The 16101-nt window shown below is 45.0% G+C and overlaps 1 protein-coding gene across 2 annotated transcripts in view; it reads right to left on the bottom strand.

Moving 5' to 3' along the window:
* sez6a (seizure related 6 homolog a) overlaps nucleotides 1–16101 on the bottom strand; it is a 92091-nt gene that overhangs the window by 22148 nt on the left and 53842 nt on the right. For both annotated transcript variants that reach the window (XM_035535899.1, XM_035535900.1), the window contains exon 4: nucleotides 5372–5567. In XM_035535899.1, coding sequence (XP_035391792.1) covers nucleotides 5372–5567 — 196 coding nt within the window. The remainder of the gene's footprint in view (nucleotides 1–5371; nucleotides 5568–16101) is intronic.

Raw genomic sequence — 16101 nt, 5'->3', positions numbered from 1 at the left:
AGCAATATGCTGTTTGCTAGATGTTAACGCAGAGCCCCTGTTCAGCTAGCTGGCCCTAGTTTTGCACGTGTTCTCCTCAACAACCAGCATTCCATGTCTGGTAACAGGAAAGAACCCACAGGCACACTGGCAAACTACAAATCAGGTCACCAGATGCCCAAACAAACAACCCCTATCTGCACAGATAAACTCCAATTGTTCAACCAATACAAGAACTTGCATGCTGATTAGCAATGGGATGTCCTGTCCGGCGAGAAGAGGCTGGAACATATTCTGTGCCTGCAGATGCCCCGTCAGGGACATGGGGCTGGAATGCACACCTCCCTCCTGGTCAGCGTGCTTATTGAGCCCGTGACCGTTTGAACCGAGCGTTTAACCCCGACGCGTAAACATCAATACGTCACAGCGGAGTTGTATTACATCTCTCTCTGGTTTAATCTCTCTTCCCAGGGACAACACTATTGATCTGGTCTTAAGTGTAATGTTTTACTGGCAGGACGGCAGGAACCCAGAGAACCCAGGCTCGGAGGTGCCTTAAATCAGGGGTGTGAAAGGGTGGGGGGGGGTGCGAAGGCATTTCAAGAGGACCTGGTTCAAGGTCTTCCCTTGAGGGCAGTAGATTTCAAAACATATATCTACACGTGGGGTGGGGTGTCCAAGTGGTTCCAGTCGAGAGATGACACTACGGTATTCAGTGCATCGCTGCATGTGTGAAGCACCCGGAATGCACGATGCCCACGCGATGTAGCACTAGCTGACCAAACACTCTAGCGTCATCGCTAGCTTGGGCGGCGCGGTTACAGTCTCCGAGCGCTTATATAAAGTAGGCAGGGCCTGACATACACCCACCTCCCCTGTTAACCCTCCTTTATGTTACTTCCTTTACAACAACTCAGGAAAGACGCAGTCTTCCCTCTGGCCTGCTGCGTCCATTAAGGACATAAAAAGCTCCCCTAATCAGAGTGACTTGGATAACTGCAGTTAGTAGGCCAGTTTAGGCTGCCCAGCCACCGGGGGCTCGATTTTCATGTGAACACATGAATTTGCCGTGCCTCGTGCGAGTCTTTTCAATCCAGGCAGCTGCAGAGGAGCCTGAAGGTTCGACGTGCATACAGATTTGGCTGAGCAAAGGCAGCTAACCGGTTTCACAAGCAAAGACGGAAGCTTTCGGCGGCCAGACGATTTGGTATACTGCAGCAAACACGCTGGGGCTGTATCAATAGTAGATATATTCATTATTTTCAGTATAGCCGTCATGCACTGCTCACAGCTCATTTCACTGTAAAAGGTCATTTTCAGAGTCATCCTCATTTCAGAAAAGCTCTTTGGTGCTCATTCTGGTGACATCACAGTCCAAAACTGAGTGATTTTGCCTACAAACCTCCACCGTGGGCACGTTAACGGGAAACGTAGTGCTGTTTGCAAACCTTCGGGAACATACGCTAACATGTTCAGACATACATGCGCTAAAGCCCCTTGCCTTAGCCAACTCTTCATGAGAAGACACACACATTAGTGATTTTATAGTGTATGTTCCAAAAAGTAGCTACACTACAGGAACGTGGACAAAGGAAGGTGTAAGGTCTTTAGTTCCATAAGCTTATCGTGGATTTACACTGAGATCAATTTAATTTTGTGGACTATGTGAAGCTGCTTCTCTCTGAAATGAAACAGGTGAAGACTTGGAATTGTGTTTTTGACAGACTGTGCTGAACGAAATTGCTTAACGCCACAGGGACTGCGTCCATTATTAATCCGCTGTAAGGTATTTAGTAAACTAATCACAACCAATTAGATGATATTAAAGAGAACGAGAGAGAGAGAGAGAGAGAGAGAGAGAGAGAGAGAGAGAGAGAGAGAGAGAGAGAGAGAGAGAGAGAGAGAAAGTGTGTGTGTGTGTGTACATTTGCAAGGCCAGGAATGTTGAGTACCATATAACTTGAGAGGAAAGTACTGAATGACTACTGGAGGACAAACTGTGGTTGGTGATGTCCGTCACTGGCTAGGTATGACTTTTCCTTTTAAGGGATAAATATCTTCTCTGTCATGCACATAACAGACTAGCGTTTCTGTAGCCTGATGGGTACAATTATATGATTATTCACTCAGATCCAATCTAGTGCATTGAAATATGAATAGTATGAACACTCACACAATTTTGTTAGTTATCATTTTGCTGTCTTTTCTCTATAAGTGACTGCAGATATTAATTACACCGCGGTAAGAGTGGGAATATCTAGTGGGCAGGCCTACACCGGTCCCGCACATTTTCCACACACCATTTGGGGGAGAATGGAGACTAACCTGAACTCAAACGGCCTTATAACGCTAAATGAGGAGAGCTAAGATTAAGCGAAGGCGATAAAAGGCCTGGATGTTAAATTGAACTGCAATATCTCATGCCTCATGCAAGCTCACGGCTTTACTCATTCTGGCAGCATTAGAAAGAGGGTGTGAGGCGGAAAACCGGTCCGGCAAAGCCGACACGCGCTCTTAGAGCGAAGAAATGTGGTCGTCGCACCGAGTGGCGCACTGCGCGCGAAACTCTGCGCCGGGAGTAGCGCCTTCACCCGTTTTCACGTGGACACGGCGCAAAACGGCCATGCAGCGAAAGTATTTAGCACGGCAACGATTTTTAATGTAGATCAGCGAGGAAGGGAGGAGGGCAGGACGATTAAGGCCCCGCACTTACAGCAGTGTTACCGCGTTAAATGCGGGGTGGCTTTTACGATCCAGTCTCCTCCTCGCTCGTAATCAACTCAGAGCTCGGCAGAATTAGTGAACGTGTGTGCAAAACGCCAACTGATAGGCTCTCGGTTTCGCTGAGCATCCCAGTGAATAGTGATTTTACGTCAAACAAAAAGAGCTTTGCTTCCTCTTTCAACGGAAAGCTTTGCGTAAAGGAGCGCCACGCAGCAACGGTGCGGTTGGAGTTATCAGGCTTACGACTCAAGGCTATTCGATTATAAAAAATGAGTCGACGTGTTTCCCTCCACTTGCAAAAACAGTTCGACTTCTACAGTCTAATGCTAAAAAGTATTCCAAAGTATTATAAATTGAAAATCCAAGACGGCCTCCGTTTTGACACGCTCATGAAAGGCTTCTCCGAAAGGCCGCGCATGCTTAGACTTTCAGAGGCCCGTTTCACTGTTGTTTTTCGCAGAGATATCCCTCTTTCATACGTCCCTCAATAATTACCCGAGTTCGCGGAATTCTCGACCGCTTCCCTCTTCTAATAACATTTATTCATGCTTCAGTTATGCGTGGTGAAATCAGCGCGCGGCATTCAGTCTCGCTATTGTTACGTCTCGAGACTCCCCGCGCGGAGCATCACTTCATGCGCCTAGAATGCCTCCTTTGATTTTCCTCGCAGATGTTCTCGCTGCAAGGTCGTCTTTCCAGCAGAACGCAGGGTATAAAGGGCCGTGGGGAAAGCTCCGATTTCCATGTAGGTTTTCGCAGCTGAAGCCGTGTTGTTCACTGTAGGCTCCGTGTTAATGGTGAAGTGGACCGGCTAACCGCGCAGGTCTGGTAAGAATGAACACAGAGGATTTGGGGGCTGTAAGATAAAACCTGGGAAGTGATTCACTGATGGGGTGTTCACTCTTGGCCTGTTCAAATACATTATGCAAATAAAATGACAGCGTGGGATACTAGTTTATTAACCAAGAAGACTTTAAACAGATCAACTGGCCATCAACATATGTGGGTTTTGCCCGATTAATTGATTACAATTTCTAGATGAAAAATATAAAGACGAAACAAAATATTTTTTTAAAGAAGCAAAGCCCAAAGGCAAAAGAAAGGCGCTGTTGATCAGTTCATCTTCCCGATTATCACGGACAGTGATGGCATTTATCATAAATGCTACGAACAAACTTCAATTTTTATTTAGTATTCATTTACTTAACACAGTTCATCATAGTGGACTAGATTTAATTACATGTGGTGTCATCGTCAGAAATAATTTGTATTTGGAAGTGTTTTGGAAAGCTCTTGCTATATACAGATTATACCATTACCTTGCATTTTCAAGGACACTGCAGAAATTGCTAGGTTAAATTATTGCACTCATAAGATAAAAAAAAAAGTGTGTGTGTGTGTGTGTATATATATATATATATATATATATATATATATATATATATATATATATATATATATATATATATATAAATATAAATATATATAATGAGGTTAGTTCAGTACTGGCAAATATTAAAAAAACAAAGAAGAGCTAAATCATAACCCTTGGCATTTCTGGGCCAGTTCTGTATCTGTCTGACGATCTCAATAATGATAACATTATGTTAATATTATATTTTACTTTGTATGTATTTCTGTTTGCATATGTTATGTTGTATTTGCTTTTGTATCATAGGGAACTTTTTGTAAATGATTTGAAGTATATACTGTATTTAAGACACTGTTAATAAAAAAGGTCTGTTTTTAATGGCCTTCTATGATAAGACATTAATTAAAACATCGACATAAGCTGTATAATAAACTTAAAATAATAAGCTGTGGTTTTCAATATTCAGAACAGCCCTTTTCAGTATAATTGGAGAAGTAATGGAAAATTAATACTGCATGAGATTTTTCTGTGTAATGACTACACATTGTTATCAGAGGCGAAAGGCATGGTATCGAGAGAGAGAAAAGAGGAAGCACGTAAAGGCGAGCGAACCAGAGGGAGCCGCAGAGAGAGTGGGAGCGTGAGCCAGTGAAGGAGGAGAGACAGAGTGGCATCTTATTCAACAGTCGCATTAGAGGCGTGTAACAACGCGGGCCTGTCATACCTCATTAGTTTCTGAAAGCAAAGGAATTTGGCCGTGCGCGGGATTATTTCTTTCCGTGGCCTCTCTCTCTCTCTCTCTCTCTCTCTCTCTCTCTCTCTCGCTCTCTCTCTCTCTCTCTCTCTCTCTCCACAGGGAATGCTCTGGTGTGACCAGGAACACCGGATCCCGGGGCGTTCCGTCTCTCTGAGCGCACTGGAAATGTGTATTAGCTCAATTCTTCTCCCGTGTAATTACACTTCCGGAATGAAGCCGCTCTCCTCGGTAACACGGGCTGCGCGCGCTTACAAATGACTGTACGAACGTGTGCTTGTCGTTGCAGCGGTATCAACTGCACCCGCATGCAAAAGCTGTTTATTCACACTCCTTCCTTTAACGCTGCCTTTCAGGCTACTTTGTGGAGATGCTGATAATATTTGCTTTTGGAAGAGAACACTGGAAATTTAAACCTCAATAAGCCACAACAACTGCAATAATGCTTCCGTACCACGCAGGTTATGGCCGCAGAGACATCTTAGCTCTTCAGCTGGCAACTGTCTGGAATTACTGTCAGCACAGTCTCAAGGGCGTCTCACCTCTGTAGCGCAGCAGCAGCAGGGAGCCTGGCTTGGGCTGCTTCTCACTGGAGAAGCGCACCGAGATCTGGTTGCTGGAGCTCCACAGCACCATCCCCCTGTGCAGCGTGGACCCGTTGGCCAGGATGGATCGCTCCGGGCCCCCGAGGTCCTCTAGCACGACCTCCTCGCCCCCTTCCAGGGTCACATTCAGCACCTGCGGAGGAAAGAGGAAAACGGGGTCGTGGGATCACAATGCAGTGAGACATTTAGTCAGTTAGAGCGACTCCAGGCACGGGCTCCTGGTCTCTGGGGAATGACACTGTCCATTTGTAGACACTTGAACCTGTTTTATAAGCACACCTGTGTAGTCAAAGCAGTGTTCATGTGGCATCTTTAACTTTGCACTCACTGCTTTCTTTAGAAGGGTTATACATTTTAAACTGCACACCTACGATGCAAAAAAAAAAAAAAAAAAGTTTAAACTTAGAATATTTTCATGAACCTTTCCCAGTTTGTCAAGTCAATTTACAATCACCACTGTTGTTTGGACACCATAAAATCATGTGTGTTTCACTAGCAGAGTTTTTTTTTTTTTCAGCTGGAACAACAAATACTTTTTACAGTGTTTCTAACAAAGTGGTGTGTTAATCGAGTGGCTGGTGTGATGTGGATCCATTACATTCCCTTCCCCCATCAGAATGGGTGAGAAGAGAGAGAGAGAGAGAGAGAGAGAGAGAGAGAGAGAGTGTGTCATAATCCACTGATTGACCCTGGATGCAATTTGCTTGGTCTCATCTGTATTGAAATGTGACAAATGAATTTGACATTGCCCATCATTCCTGCCTCTTTTCAACCGCAGTCTCCCGTTCCATTAACACCACCACAGGTTATAAAGCACATTAAGCTTTTTAGTCGTTTTGAACTAGGGGAGAGTTATCTAATTGGGGAGGGCTTTTCCATGCACAGACTGTGTATTATGCTTTAACCTTTAGCATTTAGCCAATGCAGCTGAAGGTTTTCCTCTCTACTCCCAGGTCGCTTTGTCGAACAGCTGCGGATTTATCGGCGCAGAGTGTGAAGAACGGTTGGACGTGTGTTTACGAAGGAGAGTTCTAGAGGATCCTCAGGTGTTACACGGCTGAGTGTGAAGAACGGCTGGAGAAGTGTTTACTAAGGAGAGCTCTAGAGGATGCTCAGCTGTTACACTGCTACAGTGATGGAGGTCAGCAAGGGGGCTGAAAGAAACTACCAGGGTGAAGAAAAAAAGAGACAGAGAGCGAGAGAGAGAGAGAGAGAGAGAGAGAGAGAGAGAGAGAGAGAGAGAGCCCTGCGTCTTTCAATTCACACAGTCACTGCATTCCGCCAAGACACAGATTTCTAGACTAATCGAGATTTTAAATCAAGGATCTCCAAGGACAAAGTGATACAATAAATGCATACTTGAATTCTAGCAGGAGTATATTCTTGATGGTTGCCATGTGGAATATTATTTCAAATCTTAGTTAGGCTGCTGTATCCTTCATGCTATATTTCTACAGTGGTCTTTGAGAGTATGAGACTAGGCAATATGTTTTTGTTAGTATGCAAGTGCACATAATTTGCACACTCACATACTAAAAGGTGCTATAGACTGGGAAACTGCGGCATATCTGAATAAGGAGAACTTGGTACATTGAACTGACATACTGTGACCATCAAACTCTGTTGTCAGTTCATTCAAATGTGAATCATAAGCAAAACAGGGTTGTAAAAACGGACCAATTCCAAAAATCCCAGACTATTATGTTAGCCTTGACTGATTAATATTTACACCCACAAATCTGCATACACCCGCCCACATTCTAGCGCAGGCAGTATTAACATGGACCTGTCAAACTGAAACGTCAACAGTTCTGCGGGTATTGTGAAGAACTAACAACGGCAGCGGTGCAGTTAGCAGGGTTGACGTTCAGATTTAACAGGACACTGGACAAGTGGTTAGGTTGCTTTGTACATTTCACTCTGTACAGTTTCTCAAACCTTGAAGGCTTCATTCAGAAAACAGGGGCAGTTCCTACTTTACTGGCATCAAAACCCTGACCGAAACCTGTTAGTAGCTAGCTAGCCATGCTATATGGTTTTAATCGCTTTTTGTCATTTGAAGAAAGATGAGCTTACACTGAAAGTTTCATAATAAGATGAAAACTTTATGATGTGGTGTTGTCCAGATCAAACGTAGCTAGCTAGGATAGGCAAATTTAGCTACTAGCAAGCTCCAAGTTAGATAACTAACCTTTCTAGCTAACTAAATACTATGACAAGGTATCTTATTTTACATATAAATTAATTTTATTTTCCATTCTGAATCCCATTCAAAGAAATAATCTGTGTTTCTAAATGAGGTATCTTTATCAATCTCTGAGAGGTAAGAATTCAGAAGCTAACCATCTGTTTTGGTTGCTTAGAGATCCCTTTAGCGAACTGATGTCACCATTTCGTTTACGTGCCATTTTGTGAGGGTCCTTTTGTCTTTCGTTTACTAATAAAAAGTCATTGCCATGGTAGCTGTACCACAAAGAAATAATTTCACTTGTACATGTGTGACAATATTATTCAAATATTTATATGAGTGGAGGTATTGGGATCTGCATTGGGGTCTGCAATACAGACTGCCAAGTCATATGGATTGATGTAGTCATCATTAGCATAAGTTAATTACCATCACTTGGCAATGCAATTGAATTTCTCTCGGTAGGAGCCCCCTTCTTTCTCTTGGCTCTTATCCATCTCTGGCATCACCATCACATTGAAACTTTTCAGCCAAACAAAAAGCTTTGCAGATAACACGAACATTTTAGCAGACACATGTACACGGAACGCATTTGACTTGTTCATTCTGTGTGACCTATCATGGTGCCTCACCTTAAACCTGCCAATCGGAGCAGAGCTCATCACTTATTCATTGTCCCACCAAAAAAAAGGGCATGTAAAAAACCACATTGGCCAGATCATAGGGTTGTATATGGGTGTCTAAAACCTAAAATAAAACCAATCCAGAAAAACAAATTAACTTATACAGGCCCTAGAATGCATCACAATGTCTAAATCCTTTTCCCCCAGTATGCATTACAAGCATAGCATAATTTGCCCTCACTCCCATTCCATTTATATATATATATATATATATATATATATATATATATATATATATATATATATATATATATATATATAAAAGCATCATTATAAAATGTCCGGCGGCAGACATTTAGCCTAATGACAATACACTGGGGGAAAGAAAAGAATTCCACACCTAAAAGGTCATCGGCATAATTACTGATGCTTTCAGTTTGAGGCGAGGAGATTTGTGTCAAGGGAGACCCATTACGGAGTCAGCTTTTGGGGGGCCTGACACAGGCGTGGGCGTGGGGGGTGACCTGAAAATGTCGTAGTGGGAGACACCTAACCCTGCGCCAGGTATCTGCACTGAAACGAACACGGCTGTGCCGGCAACCCGTCGCCGCCTCAGGAGAGCCAGTTAGCGTATCCCGTCTCTCACACAGAGGCTGAAATGTGATGGTAATTTTCTCAAAGAAGTGCCAAAAGAGATGTCGCTCATGTCAAGTAAGCATTTATCACTGCCCCTAGTGATAATCTACAGTTTACCCTGACGTTCGGCTTGTTTTCAGGCAGAAACACCAAGCACAAAGGTAAGGGATGCTGTTCAAAGCATACACGTAAATACTAGCAAGAACATATCCTTGGATACTCTCAAAAGCACCTAAACAGAAATAGCATGAAGAACAGAATACTCAAGTTTTAAAATAACACGTCACGGCATCCATTAAGAATGCATTCCTGTTAGTACACAAGTATGAGTTTTGTAAAACAGTCAAGGTCATACAGGACATGGAAAAAAAAGAAAAGAAATCACAAACACAGACTCAGCTGTGATGCAATTACTGCACTTTGGTTCCATTCAAAACCACATCACTATTTCCACTGATAGTACATGAAGCAAGCAGCACACTGGAAATGAGGTTTGCAAGAGTTTATCTCAAGAATTAACAAGAGGACAAAGAAGGTATTTAATCCAACTTTGAATATTGTCTTTAAATGGAACTGGCAAGAACATGGCAATAAGGAAATGACAGTTTTAAAGTTATCATATTATCAAAGGCATTTTTTAGCGCTGAAAATGCTGGTGTACGACTGTAATGTCACTCACCAGGACTCAACTTTTCTGCCTCGACCCATAAAGGAGCACGTCGGCACCACTGGGTGGCTCATTATTTTTCAAGTCATTCCCAGACAAAGGAATCCATTACTGCATATATGGCATATGCTATAGTCATTATCCGCATATCACAATGGTGTTCTGAGTAAGGGCAATGCGCTAGTATTTTGTAATGAAGTCCTGCATTAATTGGAATTTTTCACATTGTGTCAATCGTGATATCTGGAACCCAAGGAAGGTGAGGATGGAACAGAGAGGCGTTTAGGGCAACAGAACGTCCTCGGTTATGGCGATTTCTAAATATGCATAAAGCCTGGTTATTTGACCTCGGGCCCAGATGCTGGAAGGGTTGAAATGAAATGACCTTTGTCTGGCTAATGGGCTCCTTGTTTGGTTTGTTTGTTTGGTTTAATATTGGTCTTATTATAGTTAGTTTACAGTAGAAAGGTACGGTGATGCTTTATTCTGTTGATTGCACATGGCCAGGTTTATTTTTAATACGTTACTGCATTTTACACAGAACGGGGGTTTCAAGTTAACAGCTTCTCAACACCATACGCTTCCCACACTACAATATGAGAAAGACAGAAAAATAAAAAGAGTTAAAGTGAGAGAGAGAAAGGATTGGAGAAAGAGAGTAAGAGAGAGAGAGAGAGAGAGAGAGAACATGTGAAAGGAAGGTGACACTGAAGTGCACGTGTTCTGTATTCAGCCTCCTGCCTGTCAGATAAACACAGTTCCACTCACAAGTATGATAAAAAGGAAGCACTCCATTGTCTCTCCCTCTCTCTCTCTCTCTATCTCTCTCTCTTTCTCTCTCTCGCACCCTCTCCCTCAGTGCTTTCATTTGATGCTGTGCGGTTCAAGCTCATGCATTTGGTGGGAATCTGTGACAGAGAGCAGACATTTCATCATGCCAAAGTGCGTTCATATTTCTGCTCTCCCGCGTCCCCTTCGCAGACGCCATGCAACTCTTCCAAGTCGATGGCCTGCGTTCTGAACTCCAACAGAGGGAGGGAGTACAAATGGAGGATTCAAATGGAGTACAAAGTACAAATGGAGGCTCTGCAGACTCCTCGTGTACCCAATAGTCACTTCAAGGGGATCCAATTTTGGGGAATACCTCAGCAAAGCTGAGGTATACCTTCAGTTGCATTTGTCCGCTGAGTGATCTACCCATGCAAGTTTTTGTTTGCTAGTGCTAAAATAAAGATAAATAAAAGGCATAATTGAGAAGCCGAAAAGAGCATGATGGAGGGGCAAGACAGTGCAAAAATCATTGAAAATTTTTGTGGGACACAGCAACAGTATACAGTTAATTACTATAGAAAGTAACGAAACGAAAAAATGAAAACATTATTCAAACACAAGGGCTTCAGAATTCCCTACAGTGCCACTGAGTGAGTGCCACTCACTGAAATGCCTTTGGAGTTCATCTCAAGACCGAAGCCCGAAGGGAAAACACAATGTTTGTAGAGGATCCCAGATGTCTTCATGCGTCTCCAGGGAAAAGTGACTTAACCAGAAGACCATTCATCACCCCGGTGTGATGAGAAACTCGGCCAAGCTCTCCGCACGGGACCAGTGGGGTGCATGGACAGTCCTGGAGGGGCAGTGCAGAGGCGAGAGGCCTCCGTTATTTTCACCTGAGTGTCCACATTCAATTACATTCGAGTTATAAGCTTCAGATGCTGCTCCCAGGAGTCAGGCCAGTGGCACCAGGAACCATCTCAGGGCCAGAGAGGGCTGGATGGTTGGGGGTGATGAAAACGCCTGTAACGCTGCGTAGGGCTGTGAGATGAAGCTCAGGCGTACGGTCTAAATATAAATGTTGACAGTGGGAACGGAACGGATATCAGATATGGCGCGTTTGTGTGTGCGTGGGCATGAACAAGTATATCAGTGGATCCAAATATGGCATGTAAGCTGGAGTAAAGAAAGAATATGCGGGGTGTCAAAAACAAGGACTCTGTTGCGGAAGGTACGGAATAAGGGCCTGCTTGACGTGCGAGGCCCTGGCGTATGCGGTGAGAGATGACCCCTTCACCTCTCATGATCCCCACCCTCCCCGCAGGCTCGGCACCCATTGCACGCTTCGGAACCTGCCCGGGTCAGCCATCCACTTTGCGATTATGAGGAATCAGAACTGCGCTAGCCGGAACCTGTACTGCTCCCTCCGGTGAGTGTCAGGAGGTCCGCACGGGGACAGAGAGCGTCTTCACAAATGCAGACTTCGGGGGTTGGGGTGGGGGGGGTGGGGCTGGATCTTGAGGATGGCACAGGAAGCTGCTGATCTAGTATCGTGAAAGCAGACGCAGCACCGACCAGCCCCTATTAGCCTTAGCTAACAAATGGATAGGAACTTTGGTCCGGGATTAGATTTAATCAGTTGTAGGAAAACCAAATCCGCAGAGTCTTAACGGAGATTAAGACTTAATAGATTTTTAATCAGCGCAGACAAAGCCTGCTAGGATAATACTATCAGCCAAAATTCCGCACGGAGAGGAAGGAAAAAGCTGCAATATTTCCAGTTTCTACAGTGAGTGAGGAATAGCCTTTGAATGAGGCAAAACGACATCCTTCAGCTACTTTGCATTTTATGGAAACATGATAATTTAAGTTGAATACGACGGGTTTGCATATTTGCTTTGAGTGGGCCGGAGTGTGGAAACAGGCTTGGATGCTTTCCAGGTATCTCAAAGTGAACAATGGCAGGAAATGAGAGTGGAAGAGCCAGAGTTAGGGAAGAAAGCAGAGGGGGAACAGACCAGGCCAAGGAGCTCTGGGAAGGGGGGAGAGGAAGTGTTTAAGCCTCCCCCCACCCCAGGCAATGCCTGAGGACACGGTAAATATAAACCAGAAGCCAGCAGGTCTCTGTTAACCGATGTACATGCTTAAAGGTGACTCGAAGACAGACATCCCTGCTTCACTCTCATCGATCCACGCATGACGTATTAGTCAGACTAGCTGAAATCATCCATTATGGAGTTTGGTATCTGCTTCAAACAGAGGCCATAGTTATTGTAATCATCTGCAATACATAAACCTGGATTCATACGTGAGGAGGGACACAAACTTGCATATAAAACAAATATGGCATATAAAATGTGTGTGTGTGTGTATAAATATTACATTATATTATATGCATAGATTTTATACTATACACACAGTGGAATTTGATGTTGCATAGCAAAGTTACTAACCACAAAAGGGAATTTAACCAAGAAAATCTCACAATAGAGGAAATTTCCTACAAAGATTAATTTCTCCAATGAGATACTCCTCAGTAGGAATTCAATTAAACTCCATCTGCAGCTGCCAGGGAAGGCGAGACGGACCGTGTCTGTCTGAAAGGCCACTCCTGTCCTTCAGTCATTGTCTCAACACGCGGAAATGTTTTAATGAACACTCGACACCGCTGGAGTGCTTCTGACGGACCCCGGCTCACTCGCGGAATACAAAACCCAGCACGAAGGCAGTGGGACTGGTGTTCAGATGTACGGCGGATGTGGGAAACTGATTATGCCTTAAGGTAGATGTGTGTGTGTCTGACTGAAGAACAGAAGATGTCCACTGGTGTGTGATCTATATTAGGAAACATATGGGCTTGCAGTGAGAGAGTTCTGGTGTTGGTGATGTGTGGATAACCACTGGAGCGGTACGTGTCTCCATGGCTGAGTCGAGTGCATAGGGGACAAGCTCAAGCCTTATCATGGCAGACACAGATACGGATTTGCACTCTCCCGTGGTCTGAGCCTCAGGGGCTGATCCTGGCTATCTGTCCAGCGCTGCACCGATCCCGGCTTTGGAGAGAGCACGAAACCCTGCGGCGCTTGGCCATCATCGCTGGATCATCGCACGGCACGAGCTGCTGGATCCTGTCACGCGTTTTGTTTTGGAGGAGTTGAGGATCTGCTCAGTTGAATCTTGTCAATCTCAGGAATGCCTGGAAATCGACAAGATAGCTTAAGACGGGAATCCGCTTTGGAGACACGCTAGCCGCGGTTCGTGGGGTAAACTACGATTAGCGCTATGGCGACAGTTTCATGGTCTAAAAAATATATATGTCTGTAGCAAAGACCGACATGAGACCCATCTGACATATGCTTTACAATAAACTATGCCTTAATGCAGAAAAACGTAGATGAAAAAATAACATTACTAATTACAAAATACAGGCTAAACCACATACAGATTTAACGGTTGGTCTATCATGAGGTAGAAACATCTGACTCTACAAAACTAAGAACATGCTGACACATTGGGTGGGCACTTGCTTTTTCCCAAATGGCTCCCGATTCAATTAGTCCCTAAACATGCACGTGCATGGAAACATCAAACCAATCAACAAGGCAACACTCTCTGTGCAATAACATCTAAAATCCATCTAAAAGCACGACAATGGTGAAGTCTGTCTCCCGGGGGACGGCTGGCTGGGGTGGAGGGCTGGGCGCTGATGTGGCTACAATGTGGGGTTGCCTCCATAGAGTAATTGCTTTTTGACAGTCATGAAGGAAAGAGGGGCTAACCATTCTAACCATTCCACACACACACACACACACATGCACACGCGTACACACACACGCACACACACACACGCGCACACACACGCACACACGCACACACACACACGCACACACACACACGCACACACACACACACACACACACACACACACGCTATGCCAGCTCCAATGGCTGCGATGGAGACAATGGCACGGATAACATGGCGGCATAGGAGCTGCTCGGCTAATCCTGCACGCGGCCCGGTCTCCCTGCTTATCTTATTTCAGCATTCACGTGCCTTCATCTCCCCTCCATTATCAGCCGGGTACCTGCGTGCTCTTCAGCACAGGCTGGTCCAGAACAGCGAGGCGAAGGTCCATCGGAGACTGGGATAAGCACCCATTCACTACCTTGCTTCCCTACCGCCCTGTATCTGCCGGGCGGATATATATATATTCTTTCCTCAGAATGCCCAGCGTGTATGCCAGCGGGACGGGCTGTATCTCCCCTGCACCACACAGCCCACGGAAACAAACAAATAAGATGGCAACTGAGCAATACTTAGGCATGAGTCAGAAATGCTGATGACTTCAAACCCAGCACCGGTCCGGAGGGCACCCGTACGGGCCGGGGGAGCGGTGGTTAGTATGATTTATTCATGCATCCTGTCCGTATACGGTGACAGACCAGGCCCGTTCCTGAGATTTCCCTTCCATTGATGCGATTTTTTCACCTCACGGCTGCTTATTGCCCAGACCAGGGGGTTAAAGGATGCTCCTGCTCTTTCTAAGTTGCTTTCACGAGCTGCAGTTATGAGGCATATTAGATTTGTGCTGTGTGGACAAGAGAATGCGCGTCCTCGAGGTGCCGGTTGACCTCAACTTCCTGATTGGAGATTTGCGCTGGGCCTTAGTTTTGCATTTATTTGAATAAATGCATACGGGATTTTGCGGGCTTTTTTCAAAGGCGTTTTGCTTGTCTCGTCCTCATCGTGCCTCTCGGTGTCCTCGCCACTCTCCTGCGGTGGGGAGATACCGTCTCAGAGGCCCTCCTCTCAATTTCTCACCCCCTTCTCCTTTATGACGCCGATCTGGGCCAAGGAGCAATTAACGTCACCTGAAAGCAATCCTCAGAGGCTGGGGGGGGGGGGGGGTGGGGGTGGAAAAACTCATTTCGGCACGGGCGCCTGGCCTCCGAAAGCTCATCAGGATCAGGTCGGCTCTCCTTTATGTCCTGCCAGGCCGCCCCAGGCCTTCGGCGTTAGAGACTCACCCACCCGCCGCCCGCCCAACCCCCTTCATCGCATCTCATATTGGGGTTCATTACGGATCCGTCCGCCTGTCTGAGCCCCCAGTAGAAGAGACTCGGTCCTTGCCGCCTCCTTCATACACCTGCTCGCCACTCCACACAGCTGAACAGGGCACTGAGAGATGCATTATTCACAGGCGTGTGGCAATTCACTGGCCTGGAAGCTGAAGGGGAAGTACTTAAGGGTGAGTTACGGTCCACTGTCTAGTGTGTCAAATGACAAAAAGCACTTATGGGAACAAAACACTCTTTTGTCCGCACTAGTGCGTTTTCTGAGCGTCATTCTTATTTGGTCGTTATTCTTTATTTTGTGGTATGAATGTACCTCTGACAAAATTATAATTGGACTACACAACCGAGTTCCATAAATAGACCTTGAACCTAATGGCTCTTTCATGATTTGTATTTGCATGACAGGTATGCTATAGATCCAAATACAAGCACCAGATAGCCATTGTAGAAAACAATCTTATTGCAAAAATGCAACAGTGTGTGCAATACACATACATGTGAACCAATAAGAAGAATTAATCAGGGATGTTCCATTCCAGAAGGCCCCCTTCGTATAAATATTGATTTTCTCTCCCTGTGTCTACAGAGGCTGGACTTATGCTCCTGGGATCTGGACATGCCTGTATTTATTTACTGATTTACAACAGATGGAATTTTGATCATTTTTTGATATTATTAGACCATCTTCTGACCACCTGCAAGTCAAG

The sequence above is a fragment of the Electrophorus electricus genome, chromosome 17, assembly GCF_013358815.1.
Source record: "Electrophorus electricus isolate fEleEle1 chromosome 17, fEleEle1.pri, whole genome shotgun sequence".
Taxonomy (NCBI): domain Eukaryota; kingdom Metazoa; phylum Chordata; class Actinopteri; order Gymnotiformes; family Gymnotidae; genus Electrophorus; species Electrophorus electricus.
Note: the sequence above shows the minus strand (reverse complement) of the source record. Positions and strands in the feature narration are given on the sequence as shown.